Below are 15981 nucleotides of genomic sequence, written 5' to 3'. Positions count from 1 at the left end.
GTGTTTTTTTTTTCCATGATCGGCACGTCGTGGTGATAGAGTCCAATGTGCATTAGCGCGTTGGATGTGTTTCCATTCACTACAACAGTGTGGCGCCGCCAACACGGCATTGTCGTCTGACCAGGAACCTGCAGCCAGGTCTTCCAGCTCCGCCGTTTCATCTGTCATAGTGGGACTGACTAGCTCGGCAATCCTCTTGCTGTGCTAACCTCAGTACATTTTGCTAATGGCAAACGGCTAATATAATTATCCGGGCGGAACTTGTGCTTGTCAACTTTGATTCTGCATTAGGTGCACCAATCTACGTACAAAATAAACAAATGCTAAGCATTACTGCCGATCTCCCGATCACGTACTGAATATCGGCTGAACAATCGGCAGCTGATCAATCAGGGCGTACCTACATTTTACCGGTTTCTAGTGTGCAATTTTACAGTCAAATCCCATTCCCTTGGGGCGCCTGGATAGCTCACCTGGTAGAGCGTGTGCCCCATGTACAAAGGCTCAGTACTTATCGCAGTGGCCGCAGGTTCAGCTCCGACCTGCAGCCCTTTGCTGCATGTCATTCCTCCTCCCTCTACCATTTTACATCTTCAGCTGTCCTATCTAATAAAGGCCGAAAATGCCCCAAAAATATTCTTTAAAAAAACAAAATCCCATTCCTTCAGTTGGACCGCAGAGTTGTAGCTCCTCCCTGAAATCGTGCTCAACTCTTCAGACACTGCATCCCATTACATCTTCTTCCAGTTTTTCAGGATGGTCTCTGCTGCGTCTAGAGTACTATCTTGCTGTTAAGACAAAGACAATTGAAGGTTATGTAAATATTGTGTTTTTCACCGCAGAAAAGTGCCAACATAAGTCTTTTCTAGATCATTTTGGGTGTGGTGTGTTTTTTGGTTTGTAACAAAAAGTTTTGCATTTACCTTTATGAAGCAAAGGCGAATATATTTCTCAAACTGCTTCTTGGACTCATCTCCAACAAATGCTGTGACTGGAATGGCTGCCAATTTCTGTTAATATTATTAAAACAATAGTATTAAAACAATGGCTGCAATGTGAGTGCATCTGAATTAGAATGTAGTACTACATATTATAAACCGAATTAACTCAGTGGATGTACCTTTTCTTTAATCATCCACTGCACAAACTTGTAGTCGTAGGCTTCATCCCCGACCATATGTGACAGGTCCTGATCTACGATAGACACAGAGCAGAGATAAATACTCAGCATCAGGGTCGGGGTCCAACAGACTGTCCCACTGCTGATCCACCACCAAACTGCTAAAATACCAGGATTTATGAAGTTTCAAATTGCATACCTGTAAACTCAGAAGAGCTGAAAAAGGTGACACATCATGTGTCGTCGTATCAATCATTGAATAAATAATACAAGAAATAAATTCCTTAACTATTTTTATTATTAACTATTTATTTACTTAAAACTGTCAGCTATTTCCTACTGCACAAATTGAAAAAACACATTCTTTAACTCCAACAATGACGCAAACAGATGTTTTAAGTGCAAATACAATTTTGGATTGAAGGCAAAAACCTTTCTACATAACTGCAGAGTGACTGATCTACTGTTCTTTAAAAGTCCAGTAACTCTTCCAACACAATGACAACTTTTACAAGTTATTTCTTCATTCTGTGGGCTCAAGCTTCAATTGCACTACTTGGATCAACTAGTCAGTTCATTTCTGTGAAGCACATAACACCAACATGAAAACTAAAATGAGCTACCAAGCTTCTCCCCTCGACTTGCATGCAACAGCAGTGTATATGTGCTAATGATGTCAGTTCAAATATTCAGTAACTCACTGAGAGATGTGACGTCCGCGAGCATGAAGTAGCCTCCCTCCGGGATGACTGGAGTCATACCAGCCTCTTGCAGGATGGCAGCCATACGGTCCCTCTTGCCCTCAAGTTCTTCAGCCAGGGAGGAGAAGTAGCACTCGGGCTGATCCATCAGCTCAAAGTTCCGCAGCAAACCTTGCGCCACAGCCTCCTGAGAAGAGAAAAGGAGAGCTAGAAGTTTCAGACAAAAACATGGAGTTTCAAGGAACATATTGTGCAAGAGCTGTGCAAACTTGCCTGTAAAGGTGTCGGGCAGGTGTACAGAGTATTCTGCATGACGGTCTGAAGATGCTTTATCAAGTGCTCAGGTCCTATAGACCAACCAAGCTAGGAGACACATTTTTTGTGTGATTAAAAAATTTTTTTTTGTTTTACAAAACATACAATTCGCAACATGAACAAATCCCCCCTCCCTTCTGTCATCACCACCCACCCAGACACAAAGCAAGAAAAAATGACACAGTAACTACAATATGCCAGACCATTCAACAAAATAGACAATAAACCATAAACCAAAATAAACATGTATAAATGACAAAACCATAAGCCCATCATGCACGTCTCTCCCCCGCACAAAGCTTCTTAGGAGAGGAGACACACATTTTAACGACATGATGACATGTTGAATATAAAAAGTTGTGTTCTAAATCCACAAATTTCTTACCTTCCATCCAGTAACACTAAATGTTTTCCCTGCACTGCCGATAGCGATTGTCCTATCCCACATTCCAGGCAGAGTGGCTGTAGAGAAAGAAAACTACATCAAAACGTCAGGAAATTGAAATTGAGAAAAAGTTTAGAATATTTCATCTTTTAAGGCCAGTGACGACAATTTTTTAAATTAAACATTCAATATTAAGAACATAATTTCATGCCGAAAAATATATGTTTTCTGAAACACTGGGCTGGTGTGTACAAATACTATAAATGCTCCTCAGGGTAGGAATCAAACTAGAATGTATAACTTGAATATAATATTGAAATCATTTCCATGCGATGGAAACATAGAGAACTGGCTTACAGAAGTTACGTTAATGCAAGTGTTGAGCCTATAAATGAAAGAGGCTATCACTATTTGGAGCCATGAGACAACAGTCAATGGTAAACTCTTGAATAAACTGTGTTAACATGTCTGGTTAGCAACTAAGCTTAGCGGTTTGTTGGGGTGAGGGGAAAAAAATCAATACAGCATAGTATCGCAACATTTTCCGTGGTAATAGTGTGTCGGTACACAGATTTTTTTATTATATAAATTGCACATTAGAATTTAACTTTTTGGTACTATAATAAAAAAATCAATTCCTTCTTCAGTCCACTAGATGGTGGAGTTGAGTTTTTTTTTTCTCGTGAGGTCAGCAGATGAAACAGATGTTGACAAAGTTTTTCTTTGGGGACATAATTTGAAGTTGAAAAAAGGTAATAAATTGCAATTTATCGTTGCATATCACAATGGGTTTAAAATTAAATTAATATCATATTGTGACATAAGTATCGTGATAATATCTTATCATGGCGCCTCTGGTGATTCCCTCCCATACTGGTTTCCTAGCTCGCATTTGACAAACTGCCCACTACCTTTTTGGGATATTGTGACTGACTAGGGCTAGCATGTTAACTGCTATCTAGCATGACCAGTTAGCTTGCCAGCCACAGTAGCTTAGCCAGTTAACAGTACTTCTTCACCAAGCTTCCAGCACTTCTTCACCAAGCTTCAAGCAACGCCTATTTCACGGGTACACAGGAATCTATTTTGCAGAGCGACTTTCTGAAGTGACTGAACCCTAAAGCAAGGGTTGTTGCATGTAGAGGTTTCCATCCCTATAGCTGTGTGTAAAGAATGGAATGGATGATTATTATAAGATGGATGACAGTAGCTATGTTTCCATCTACTTTTCAATCAAATTAACTGAAGTTCGCTAAAAACATTCATGCAAATAAAGCCGGTGAATGTGTGTTTCCATCCAACAGCTTTAAACCGAATAAAAACCTGTGCGTACTGATGTTACGTGCCATTTTGCAGCCAAATTGGTGTATAGAATACATTTGAGACATTTTAAGGTGTCTCCATTCATTTTCGCACTGAATCGCACAACATTTAAGCTAACATTTGCGAACAAAGTTTGCTAGCCAAAATGGATCTCGCCGTCTACCTACAAATAATTAATATTGCACAAGCTGTAATTGTGCTAATGTGCCAGCTGAACACATCAAGCTCTAATAAAACAACGACACTATCAAAACATGGCTATGATGATGCAAATAAATCATGGCATTTCTTAGATTTCTTGCTTTTTCTTTTTTTGCTAAAATAGCCGTTATATTTTGCTCGTAAATGAAATGTCCTGAAGTCCGAAAGTGTCCTCGTTCGTCCACCTATATCTGTCTTTGTTGACACCCGCCGTGTCTGCAAAGAAAGCAGAAATTACCTAAAACTTCTTCTTCTTCTTCGTTTCATGGTGGGTTGCAACCATAAAATGACCTAAAACGTAATCGCAATTAATTATTTATTCGGCAAATGACGTTTCCATCAGTGTTTAACTCATGAGCCGTTTATCGATTAAGAGAAAATCCAATTAGACTGAACGTACAAACTTTGTGTCCATTTTCATGAAAATCAATCAAATTTTACCGTTTCCATAAGACATTTTTCATTCGATATTACTTAATTCGCAAAAAAACGTGTGGATGAAAACATGGCTACTGATTGGCTCTTTCATACTCTTTTTTTTGTCAGATAGGTATGTTGAGCTGAAAATGTACCAATTTTGATGTGTTGGTGTCCCCTGTAGACGAGCCACTCATAAACCTCATCACTGAAGCACAGCGTGTCATGTTTAATACAGAGGTCGGCGATCATCTGCAGCTCATCTCTGGTGAAAACCTGCAGGAAGAGGACAGGAACTACTGAAAGCGCTGGTTCTTCGTCAAGTCAAGTCAGCAAGCAACATAATGAGTGACGACTGTGACGTATGTGACTGTGACTTACCTTCCCAATGGGATTGTTGGGTGTGTTGATGATGATGGCCTTTGTCTTAGAGTTGAATTTACTGGAAAGCTCATCTGGGTCGAGAAACCAGTCGGCACTTGTGATTGTCTTATTTCCAGACTTCTAAATTTTTGCAGAAGATGTTTTGTGTCATGGCTCCTAATATCTGCTAACATACTTAAGACGTGCAGCAGATAAAATACATACTGTATATCGTCGCTGTCGGGCAACAACCTTGCATCTCCATATTCCGTCATTACATTTTTTTTTTCATAAATCAATGCTATTGGTCACTTGGACTGGATTAGTTTTGCATTGCCAGACCTTCCTCCACAGACCTGCGGAGAAAGGTCTGGCTAGTCCACACAACAGTCCAGGATGGGAGAAAAACGTGCTCTGGTTTATTGGCATTTCTTTAAACCAATCACAATCGTCTTGGACGGCTCTAAGCGCCGGACGAAGCAACTGCAAAATAGCCTTAGCAAGGAACTTGTTTTGGTGGAACGTGTACGTTCAAAAGTTGTTTTAGTGGTGCAACAGAAAACTCAGACTGGACAGATAGTCTAGCTAGCTGTCTGGATTTACCCTGCAGAGATCTGAGGAGCAGTTAACCTCATAAATAGACCGGAGTTTAGAATGCCAATACAAAGAAAGCAGAAGGTAGCAGACATCCGGCGAAATGAAATGAAATGTCATCGATATGGACTACTTGTGGCTGATAGATTTGCTTCACTCGCAAGCCAAAAAAACAATGGTAATCTATTGAGTGGCTGGTAAAAATTTGAACAATCGCTAGCCATTTAGCTGGTGGATGAAAAAAAGTTCATTTTGAATCCTGTAAGCTCAATAAAACGTATTCAAATTAGACATACAAGGTTTTTACCCGACAGTGACGATATATGAAACATGTATGACAAACATCAGTAGCTTTAGGTGTAACTTACAAGGCGTAACGGTATCAACACAGGCTTGGCCCCTGCCATGCGCACCATTGGTACATAACAATCGAAGAAAGGTTCTATTATGATGACCTGGAGTAATAAACATTACGCAATTACTAATATACTGTATGTACTGGGAGCATGGTTATGAATGTATATATGAATGTCTATGACTATAAACTATGACCTTACCTCATCTCCCTCTTCCACCAGTCCTTGCATGGTGCTGAATAAGGAACCATAACCTCCTACTGTGACCAGGATTTCTGTGAAGGGGTCAATCTGGCGCCCATGGACCTTCCCATAAACCTGAGAAAGGGCCTTCACCAAAGATGGATGACCCTTGCAAATCAACAGAAGACCAATTATTCAAACAATATAGTGTTAATACAATTATCAGCATTTAGAGGTGAAATCGAAAGTATTAAATGTTGTCTCCAGTCCCTCAGCAACACCTTTCCTTTACAATTACATTTATAAGAAATGTTAAATAACCAGGTTCCAAAAACAATTTGCTTTTTGTTGTAGTGGACCATGAGTGAGTGGTTACAGTTAGTTCAGTCTTACAAAGCCTCTGGTGTACTGGTTCATCCTGTCCACTGATGCAGCCTCTGCTAGTGCCTCCTTGACGTAAGAAGGTGGAGGGATGTCTGGATAGCCTTGGCCCAGGTTAACAATGGATGGGTCTGCTGCCACTGACGTAAACGCCACCCTGAATTGACAACGAAATAAGCCATTATTGAACAGACTACAGATTAAAAAAAGAAATTCTAACACATTTCTAGTAAAAATAGCCACAAAATATCTTTGAAACTATAAAACTGAAGTCTCTCACCCAAACCTATCACTATGGTTTGATGTCAGTATTGACTAAAAATGTTTACAAGCACAGCCAACAATATGTGTGTTTTCCATACGGTCTCACCTAGACCTCCCAGTTCATGTCCTGGATTTTCTTGAGAGAAGAAGATTTGAGTTAGCTTGATGTCGTCATACTCAGATTCTAGTCAGAATATGAGTCTGATACTGCTTCATTGGGCTGTGATTGTGGGGAGTATTTCAACCGAACCAGGAAAGAAAATGCCTCTGCACTCAATTGGATAGACCTACAACCAATCAGAGCAACGGAGTATGTGACCACAGGGTTTTCATTGCGCCCCATCTTCTTAGTGACTATCGGGGCCAGCTGATAGATTCAACTTTTGCCGAATCCCGTAGGAAGGACGGCAAAAACATCTTTCCGATAGACAAATGCCTTGATCGCAGTTCTCTGTTCCCCTTTTAAAAAATGAATGCGCTGTCGATATCTTCTATAACAGACGCAATGGCGGAATCTACACATCTCAATTCTCCAGCAGCAGCCCTCTTTGTTGTAAACGAATTCAACCCAAGCGCTCTTTGGTGACGTGGTTGATTACGTTACCGTTGATCATCTGTCCATCATCGTATAAAGCCTGCCCTGACAATTTGATTGGTCCAAACAGCTCTGGTTCGAGCATAGTTGCTCCACAACGGATCAAGTCCAGACCGAAGTTCCCGACCTCAAATGTTGTGGGCGGGGCTAAGTTCGGCTGGCATCCAGGCTAGATTTGAGTGAAAATTCCTCTTAGATTCATGTGACCTTAAAAAAATCGTATAGCTCTACTACAAAATGCTTTTTTAGCCATGAATTCTTTTTTTGGTTTGGCCCTTTAATTATTTGTGTGATTCTCACGTGCGGGTATTGAAAGCCTCACCAATTGCTAATTTTTCACTGGATTGAATGTATTACTGAACATCCAATAAACCCGAAGGATAATTTGCTAAATGTATTCATGTAGATCAATAGTAGTTGCTGAAAAAATGAACCACTGACACTGAAAGCCGTGAGTCCATGAACGAGGCAAGTGTCTGTGACTAGTTCACGTGTCTGTAATAACAGCAGTTATCTAAACTGCTAAAGACAGTTGAACAAGTGTGTTGTTTTTTCATTAGATAATGATAAGATACATCAGATATATCAGATACAATCTTATGTGAAATAAGTTTGGCTAAAATGACAAATTTATTTGTTACGGCGAGACTAGATTAACTGAAATGTTCAATATAATAATATATTGATTTCAGGGGCCTTGCTTTACTTTTAACCCTCTCTCTCTGAAAGTAGGTATTGGCAGTGGTTTACTTAAAGTGAAGCGTGAAAGAGAGGCATTATCAGCACAATGTACTTAAATTGACTTAACATATGTTCAAGGTGGAGCTTTTAACTGTAATATAAATGCGGAATAGTTTAATGGATAATAACGCATTATATCTTAATTGTCTTGACGTTTTTTTGAGTAAAATCTATATCTGCAAAGTAACCAGTAACATTTCTCTGTCAGGTAAATGTAGTAGTACAACGTTTTCCTCTGAAGAAGAAGTACACAGTAATTCATTAGTATACAGTTGGGTTGCATAAAGGCAGGGTTGGCAACTATTTCGATAGTTTATTTATTATTAACGATTATTTTCAATATGCACTTTTTATATATGGTTTGAAATGGTCTTTACACCCCGAGGGCAACAAATAACTTATGGGCTCTGAAAAAGGAGCAAAAAAGATCCTCATCTGTAGCTGCTGTAATCCTGTAAAAACTGAAAAAAAAAATGAAATGCCTCCTTGCCCCGCTGCACTCAATGTGTGTCGTGGTCGTGGAGTTACTGCAAGTTCACTGGAGAATGGAGGAAAAAAAACTCAGCAAAAGATGCCCCTGCTGCAGTTCAATGAGACCAGAAGTAGTTTTGATGAGGGGCGGTCCTTTCTCCGCTCTGCTCTGAAGCAGTGACGCAGTGGTGCTTGTGTACGGCTGTGTGTGTGGGTCCGAGCCCCGGGGGCAAGAGGGAGGGGTTAGACGGAGCCCCGAATAGATGCTACTTGCTAGCTTTTTAACATTACCAACCCTGCCTTCAAGTGCTTTGGAGGCCTTATGTATGTTATTTTGAGGTACAATGGTTCTGGAGAAAGCTGCAAGCAGCAATATAGCAGGCCAAGCAATGCACTGCACTAGTTATGTAAAACATTCAGCAACAACTAATTTATTAACATGAATGCATGTTGCAAATTATCCGTTATTAGTTATCCATTATGCTGATGATAAAAATTCCACACTTCCTCTTAATTGTGTAAATGACATGAATCAAATTAAAATTAAATAGCACAAAGACTATAGGGCTACTGTCCTTCACACCCTACTTGCCGGACTTACTTTGCTCTTGTCTAACATCAGAAAACTGGCTAGCTTTTATGTGATAACAATATGGTGTAAAATGGAACCTGATCAGAGTTCTGTAAACAGAACTCCTCTCCTGCTCTAGCCTGGGAAAACCCTGACGAACTTCCGGCAAATTTGAGATTTGCTCTGCAAGTCAGTCTGGCCAAGAGCCCATTCAAGCCCATTTCTAATTTTTCCAAATCGTGGCACCAATCACAACCGTTGAGAAGTTGATATGTCTGCGCTTCTCTCTGATGCTCTGAAACATACGATAGCCTACAGGCAACACAAACACCACTGCACGTGATGCTAGTTAAAGCCCATGTTGCAGGTTCAATTCAATTCAATTCAATTTTATTTATAGTATCAAATCATAACAAGAGTTATCTCGAGACACTTTACAGATAGAGTAGGTCTAGACCACACTCTATAAAGCCCCAACAATTCCAATAGTTCCCCCAAGAGCAAGCATTAGCAGTGGCTATTGCGACAGTGGCGAGGAAAAACTCCCTTTTAGGAAGAAACCTCGGCAGACCCAGACTCTTGGTGGGCGGTGTCTGACGGTTGGGGTTATGACGGTACAGGATGTAGCGTGGCACAGCAGAGCATGGGTGGACGCGGTGGACGCAGCAGGACGTAGCCGGGCATTGCAGGGAATCGCAGAGCGTAGCAGGGTGTAGCAGGTCCATAGCCACAGCTGCACCCAAGACCCAGGTCTTGGTGTCGCCCTAATCCGAGGCGATGTTCTGGGCGAAGAAGGTTAACCACCACTGTTGATTAATGGGTACATAAAGCACTCAACATATGTATATCATTGTTAAAAATGTCTCCAAATAGTGTTAAAGGCCAGTTTTTGTCGTTTTTGGTATTATTGGGTTTTTTAACGCAATTCGGTGATGACGTCACGTTGGGGAGACGTGCCTCAGCCTAGTACTAGAACTATGGTGACTGACTGGGATGAGGAAGAGGTGGAAGAGGTGTTTTTACTGTCAGTGAATAGCACCGAGTGAAAGTCAAGGTTTTCTTTATATCTAGTGACGGTGATCATGTCGTTAGTTCAGATAAGTACTGGTAATCTAGCTAGATCTAGAAATAGAAGGCATCATGCTAGCTATGGGCTAACTTGCCAGTCCCACCTGTGAAATCCCCTGACGTTGTAAACACATTTTCGATTAGATATCTCATGTTTTGATGGTAGCCTACTAGCTCCAGTAACAACATATTTGCCTAGTGTTTATTTATTACTTGGATGGGGATGCTGTTCGGCTTTTCACAAGTTTAGACAGCTAGCTAAAGCTACACCGACGTTTTGCTAACGTTAGCGCAACAGCGTTAGCCTAGACGGCTAGGTAAATATTACGACTGCCTTCTGAGTTTCCTATATCTGCGTCCACGTTGTCAACATAAGACATGTGGCGTTAGTGCTCCTTTTGTACCATAATTGTATTGAATGGAATGTTAAGCTTCGCTCCTACGAGATGGGTGGGTTTTTGTTACGTTACACACAAAGCTAACTGGCTATAGTTAGCCTGTGCGTATGCTAGTGGAATTAGCTAACGTTGCGTAGCCAGCCAGCAGCTTTGGCAGTAGTTTCGGGGAGCTAACCACGACAGCTAACACATCCACAAGCATCTCTATTTCAAACATCACTGCAGGTTGACTGCTTTTAGCAGCAGAGGTTGATTGTGGGCGACAATACTGTCGTGGTTAGCTCACCGAAACTACTGCCGATTGCCGAAGTTGCTGGCTGGTTACGCAACGTTAGCTAGCTAATTCCGCTAGCATACATACAGGCTAACTATAGCCAGTTAGCTTTGTATGTAACAAAAACCCACCCATCTCGAGCAAGGAGCAAAACTTAACATCACATTTCATTCAATAAAATGATGGTACAAAAAGAGCACTAACGCAACATGTCTTATGTTGACAACGTGGATGCAAATATAGGAAACTCCGAAGGCAGTCGTAATATTTACCTAGCTAGCTAGCAGTCTAGGCTAACGCTGTTGCGCTAACGTTTGCAAACGTCGGCGTAGCTAGCTAGCTAGCTGTCTAAACTTGTGAAAAGCCGAACAGCATCCCTGTCCAAGCTGTGTTTCACTTTCCCTCCAATATTATTATACACATAATAAAGACACATGGACTCGGTCGAGACCAAAAGCCATATTTTGCAACACCAGTGGCACAGACCGAGACCATAAACAGTGAACAGAGATGGGGCTTTTGTCTGTCGTCTCCCCAACGGGACGTAATGCAATGCATTGTGGAGGAAAAAAGAATCATTGCAAACTGCTGTAAAATAGTACTACTTTTTCGTACTTTATTCCGTTTTGTGATATCCATTGTATTTGATGTTGTTGGGTAACAGTTTAAATGTTTATTACCAACAAGCAAATTGCGCAAATTCATTAGAAAATAAACCCTGCAACATGGGCTTTAACACTATACTCGACAGCAGCTAACGTTAGCCTACCGCTAGCTAGTAGCTGGATTAAACACGGTTAAAATGCTGACAGCTAACGCTAAACGGTGTAAAGCTGTGTTTTACTGTAGAGGATTCAACACCGGTATGTAACAATCTACAGCTGCCGTCGGAGAAACAACACAGACGGTGTGTTCAATGAAACTGGTAAACTACAGCCTCGTGGTGCATTTGAAGTTATTGTAAATGTCCTTTTCCCATCTGGTGGTTGTTTTTGTCGTTCAACAGCAATTTACTAGTGAAATAAGTTATTGTTATTGTTATACATTATTATTAAATCATTTAATTTTGACCATATGGCCTTAGCAATAAACAAGCCGTTCTTTAATGTCACCTACTGTTGTTTAGTACCCTTTTTTTTTCCTTTTCTTTTTTTACTTTCTTAAAAAGTATCGGTTCAGGCACCGTTAATTATGTATGCGATTAATTTCGATTAATTAATCACAGAGTATTTGGAGACAAATGAAATGATAAAGTGATGTGAAGTAGTGTGATTAATAGCAGCAGAGCCAACAGGTATATGTAGACAGTGTACACCAGACTGATATGGTTAAGTAATGAAACTCAAGTGTTTGTCTGTATTAATTAGGCCTGAACGATTAATCGTTTTCAAATCAAAATAGCGATTTGAAAGAATGTGATTAGCTAATCGTGAAGACTGCAATTAATCCAATGTGAAATATTTAGTTGAATGTTTGATGTAACATTTGATTCAACATTTTTTTATTCCTCTTCATTATTATATTTACTGTTTTTTCAGAAGATAAACTATTACATATCACAGATTATTTACAGAAATGTTGTATTTTCAGTGGATCTTTCATTCATATTTAATTACTCTATTTAACATGATCGTAGAAGGTGCAATATGTAGCAAAAAAAAAAAGAAGCAAATCGCAATATCTGGCAGAAAAATGCAATTACATTTTTTCCCCAAATCGTTCAGCCCTAGTATTAATAGAATAGAATATGCAAGAGTCAATGTAACACAATAATATAATATGTACATTATGATAAAGTGAGGGAATGAGACATAGTATAAAACGCAGTAGTGTAGTAGTTTTAGTAGTATTCTTTCACTTACCAAACATTCTTGTCCAGTCCCTGGATTCTTTTGGAGTGTGTGTGCCGGGATGTCATTATATGCTGCAACACAAAACCAAGATACATTACACCTGAATTAACATCAATACATTGCAATACCTACTACTTACTTGCTTATCCACCAAGCTGTGTGATAGAAGTAAAATAATCCACCACTCACTTTGGTACTGTCCATTAACAAACCAGGAATTTGGTCAGTGGGTTTGTAACTGTTGTGAGCATGTCTGTGCATAAATTGAATGCATTATCCAGCCATTTTCCAGCCGCACTATGCCCTCACTGCACTGGCGTTAGTCTCGCATTGCCAGATCCTTCCTCTACAGCGCTGCAGTGGAGGGTCTGGCTAGTCCACACAGCATTCCGGGATGGGAGAAAAATGTGCTCTGGTTTATTGGCATTTCTGTAAACCAATCACCATCGTCTTGGATGGAGCAACGGTGCCTCTCCAAAATAGCCTCGGGAAGGAACATGTTTTGGTGGAACATGTGTACGTTCAAAGGTTGTTTTAGTCGTGCAACAGAAAACTCAGATTGGACAGATAGTCTAGCTAGCTGTCTGGATCTACCCTGCAGAGATCTGAGGAGCAGTTAACCACAGTCCTCATAAATCCACCGGAGTTTAGAATGCCCACACAAAGAAAGCCCAAGGTAACGGACATCCGACCGAAATGAGGGACATCCAGCGGAATTTCCGGCGTCACCGGAGCAATCCCGGAAGTGTAACGTTATGTATATAGACTGCACTGGCGTTAATATACTGAGCTTTTAAAGTCAGAATAGTTAAAAACAACTCATATGCACCTCTCCATCCAAGCACCTAGACCTTTTTTAACAGTGTCTAATTTATGGTAAGTTTGCCAAATAGTTTATCACCAACCTAATATTGCACAGTATAGCTAAATACAAAGTTTTAAAGTGGACTTCTCTTACCTGTGAAGTACAAAACCTTCTCCTGCAGTTTATCGTAGATGAATGACAGGCAAACTTGGAGCAATTCAGGACTTGTCGTGCTATGTTCATGCTGCACAAAAAGAGAGAGATTAAAAATACAGTGAAAATGATTTTTCCTTATCTTGCGCTCCTGTGATAACCGGTAGTGTACATGTTTTCTTCTGTCACACCGGCCGTTTGCTCCAATGTTGCAACGTGTACATCTATTTGCAGTTGTTGTAAGGTTCATGTTGACATTTCCCACTGCACCACTCTTTTTAGGACAACAATTGCTACAAAAGTCACCAGATCTAATTTTGGTGGACCAATATGTGACTTCTCATTTGGACATACATTTGAAGAAAATACTTTCATACTTTTAAATAACAATCGACTAAAGATCAGGTTTCCAAAGCATAAAGAATTAGGCTAACAAACGTTGGTTGATGCATTAGGTCAGTTTGAACAAATAAAGATGACATTCATTCTTAGTGAGTGAAACTGGCAATGTAACACTGACTACAAAAAATGAGAGGGCATAGGAAAATATAAGAAATAAATCGATCAAACGCAAAAACAGTAACGCTGACAATTTACAAAAACTATATATTTCTTCAATTATTTTTTCCTATTGAAATCATTCAGTATGTTGGGGTTTTTGTACTGTTTGTTTACACCAAATAATGAATGAAAACAATCCTAAACTCAAAATCAAGTATGTCATGTTTTTAAACATGTCAAGTCATGTTTAAAAACAAAGAAACGTATAATAAGGAATATTACAATATTACAACTAATAATGAGGCATAATGATAATGCAGGGAGCTCTTTACATTCAGTACAAATAAATTAGTATTTAGGACAGTAAAGTTGACTTGTTGGTCGGACAAAAAGGGTTTCTGAACAGGTCACCTTGGGCTCTAGGAAAATGTGAATGGCTTTTCCTACAGTTTAAATTTGATTTAACGTTAATCCTGCAAAACTACAACAGCAGATGGCGCAAATGTGCAACACATAAATCCAGCAGTGTTCAATGGTTCTGACCATGGACTGTCCGGTGCTGACATTTCCAGCCAGATATTATGTAGCCCTTGGCCTATATACACTGTCGGGGAAGTTATTGACCCCGTTATTTGCACTCAGTAGGTTTTTACCACAGAAAAATGCATGTTGTTAGTAAACAATGTGCTATGGTTAGCTACAGCCGAATAACATTACACACCGCATAAAGCTAGCCGTTTCTAGCTAACGTTAGCTTTAGCGGTGGCAACATTTTGTTATAGCTGCCAGAGGAGCTGGCTGATGCGTTAGATTTATCTTGCATTGTATCACGGTGATGAAAGCAACTGCCATCAGTCCTTCTTTAAAAAAACACGTACCATGTAACGTTACTGATAGAAGTTAAACCACCACCGGTCTGCAACCACAACTTACTTGTCGTTGGCCAAACAAACAGACCTCTGTACGCTGCGCCTCGGTCAGGACTCAGGAGGAGGAGACGTCCTAGAGAAAGTGGTGCTGCATTTACCGTTGTCGGAAATTAATGATTTTTACATGTAGGACACGAACAATGCACATTAACTGACGAAGCAAATGGCTTATTTTATTTTTTTAAATAGAGCAAGGTAGCAATAAGTGCTTTTCAGATTAGTTTTTGGTATTTCCTTGTGTTACTGTTGTTGTGTGTATTTGCTCTCAATATTTGCTTAACATTTGTTAATGATAATGAAAATCAGTTTAATAATACAGGCCTATCTGACATTAATTTTATTCTCTCCATTTTATTATGTCACTGCATTACAATAGTTGTCGTCTTTTTAGTTGTTGGCTTAGACAAAGTCAACAACAGCTCACATAACACTTTATGAAGGACTTTCTACGTGGTAACCATGAAGGCAGCATTGTCCCAAATTGTATGCAAATTTGCGTTTCCTAGGATGGCGAAGGAATGTCCCGCCCTACTCTGCCTTACTATGCCTCTGGTTGGCTTGCCCTGGAATTCTTCCCCTAACCCTAACCAATCTCACTCCTTGTGCCTAAACCTAACCAATCCATTCAACGAAGGCAACGAGTACTAGCCAATCAGAGTCAGAGTGAGCAGGTCACACCTTTACCATCTCATAGGCTATGAAAATTGTGAGACCTACACCCATGAGTGAGACACGTGTGTGCAGAAAACAATTGTAATTCTGCTGTTTCCCCGTATTTTGTGGCTACCATGCTAGCGTTTTGGAAATTACATGGCAGCATATTTAACAGAACATGCAGTCTATAAAGTTTCAAATTGAGGAGAAAGGTTATCTTGTTACTGCATGGAATGTAGCTTATGGACTTCTGCACAGGTACATTCAATCTCAAAATGGTGTGCACCATGTTGTTGCCATTGCCGTGTTGAACGACATGTTTCCTCGTTACGGTGTGAAATGGTGATGCTATGGCCTTAGGACCT

At 40.1% G+C, this 15981-nt stretch overlaps 1 protein-coding gene across 3 annotated transcripts; it reads right to left on the bottom strand.

Annotated features, from left to right (window-relative positions):
• Window positions 1–18: 18 nt before the first annotated feature.
• LOC116063354 (kynurenine--oxoglutarate transaminase 3-like) lies at window positions 19–15051 on the bottom strand. 3 transcript variants are annotated; one of them, XR_004898818.1, is made up of 15 exons: window positions 14912–15028; window positions 13533–13623; window positions 12584–12645; window positions 6352–6496; window positions 5977–6126; window positions 5788–5874; window positions 4844–4966; window positions 4618–4738; window positions 2522–2598; window positions 2095–2184; window positions 1822–2008; window positions 1121–1194; window positions 924–1010; window positions 680–788; window positions 19–615 (listed from the first exon to the last, which is right to left on the bottom strand). XR_004898818.1 is itself a non-coding variant. In XM_031318318.2 (14 exons), the coding sequence occupies exons 2-14, from the start codon at window positions 13620–13622 to the stop codon at window positions 732–734; spliced, it is 1350 nt and encodes a 449-aa protein (XP_031174178.1). In that variant the 5' UTR covers window position 13623; window positions 14967–15051; the 3' UTR covers window positions 19–731. The 3 variants fall into 3 exon arrangements, 2 of the variants coding, with proteins under 2 accessions (XP_031174178.1, XP_031174177.1); XM_031318318.2 differs by having other exon boundaries at window positions 19–788; window positions 14967–15051; XM_031318317.2 differs by having other exon boundaries at window positions 19–788.
• Window positions 15052–15981: the final 930 nt, after the last annotated feature.

The sequence above is a fragment of the Sander lucioperca genome, chromosome 11 (genome assembly GCF_008315115.2).
Source record: "Sander lucioperca isolate FBNREF2018 chromosome 11, SLUC_FBN_1.2, whole genome shotgun sequence".
Taxonomy (NCBI): Eukaryota; Metazoa; Chordata; class Actinopteri; order Perciformes; family Percidae; genus Sander; species Sander lucioperca.
This window is presented reverse-complemented; position numbering and strand designations above follow the sequence as displayed.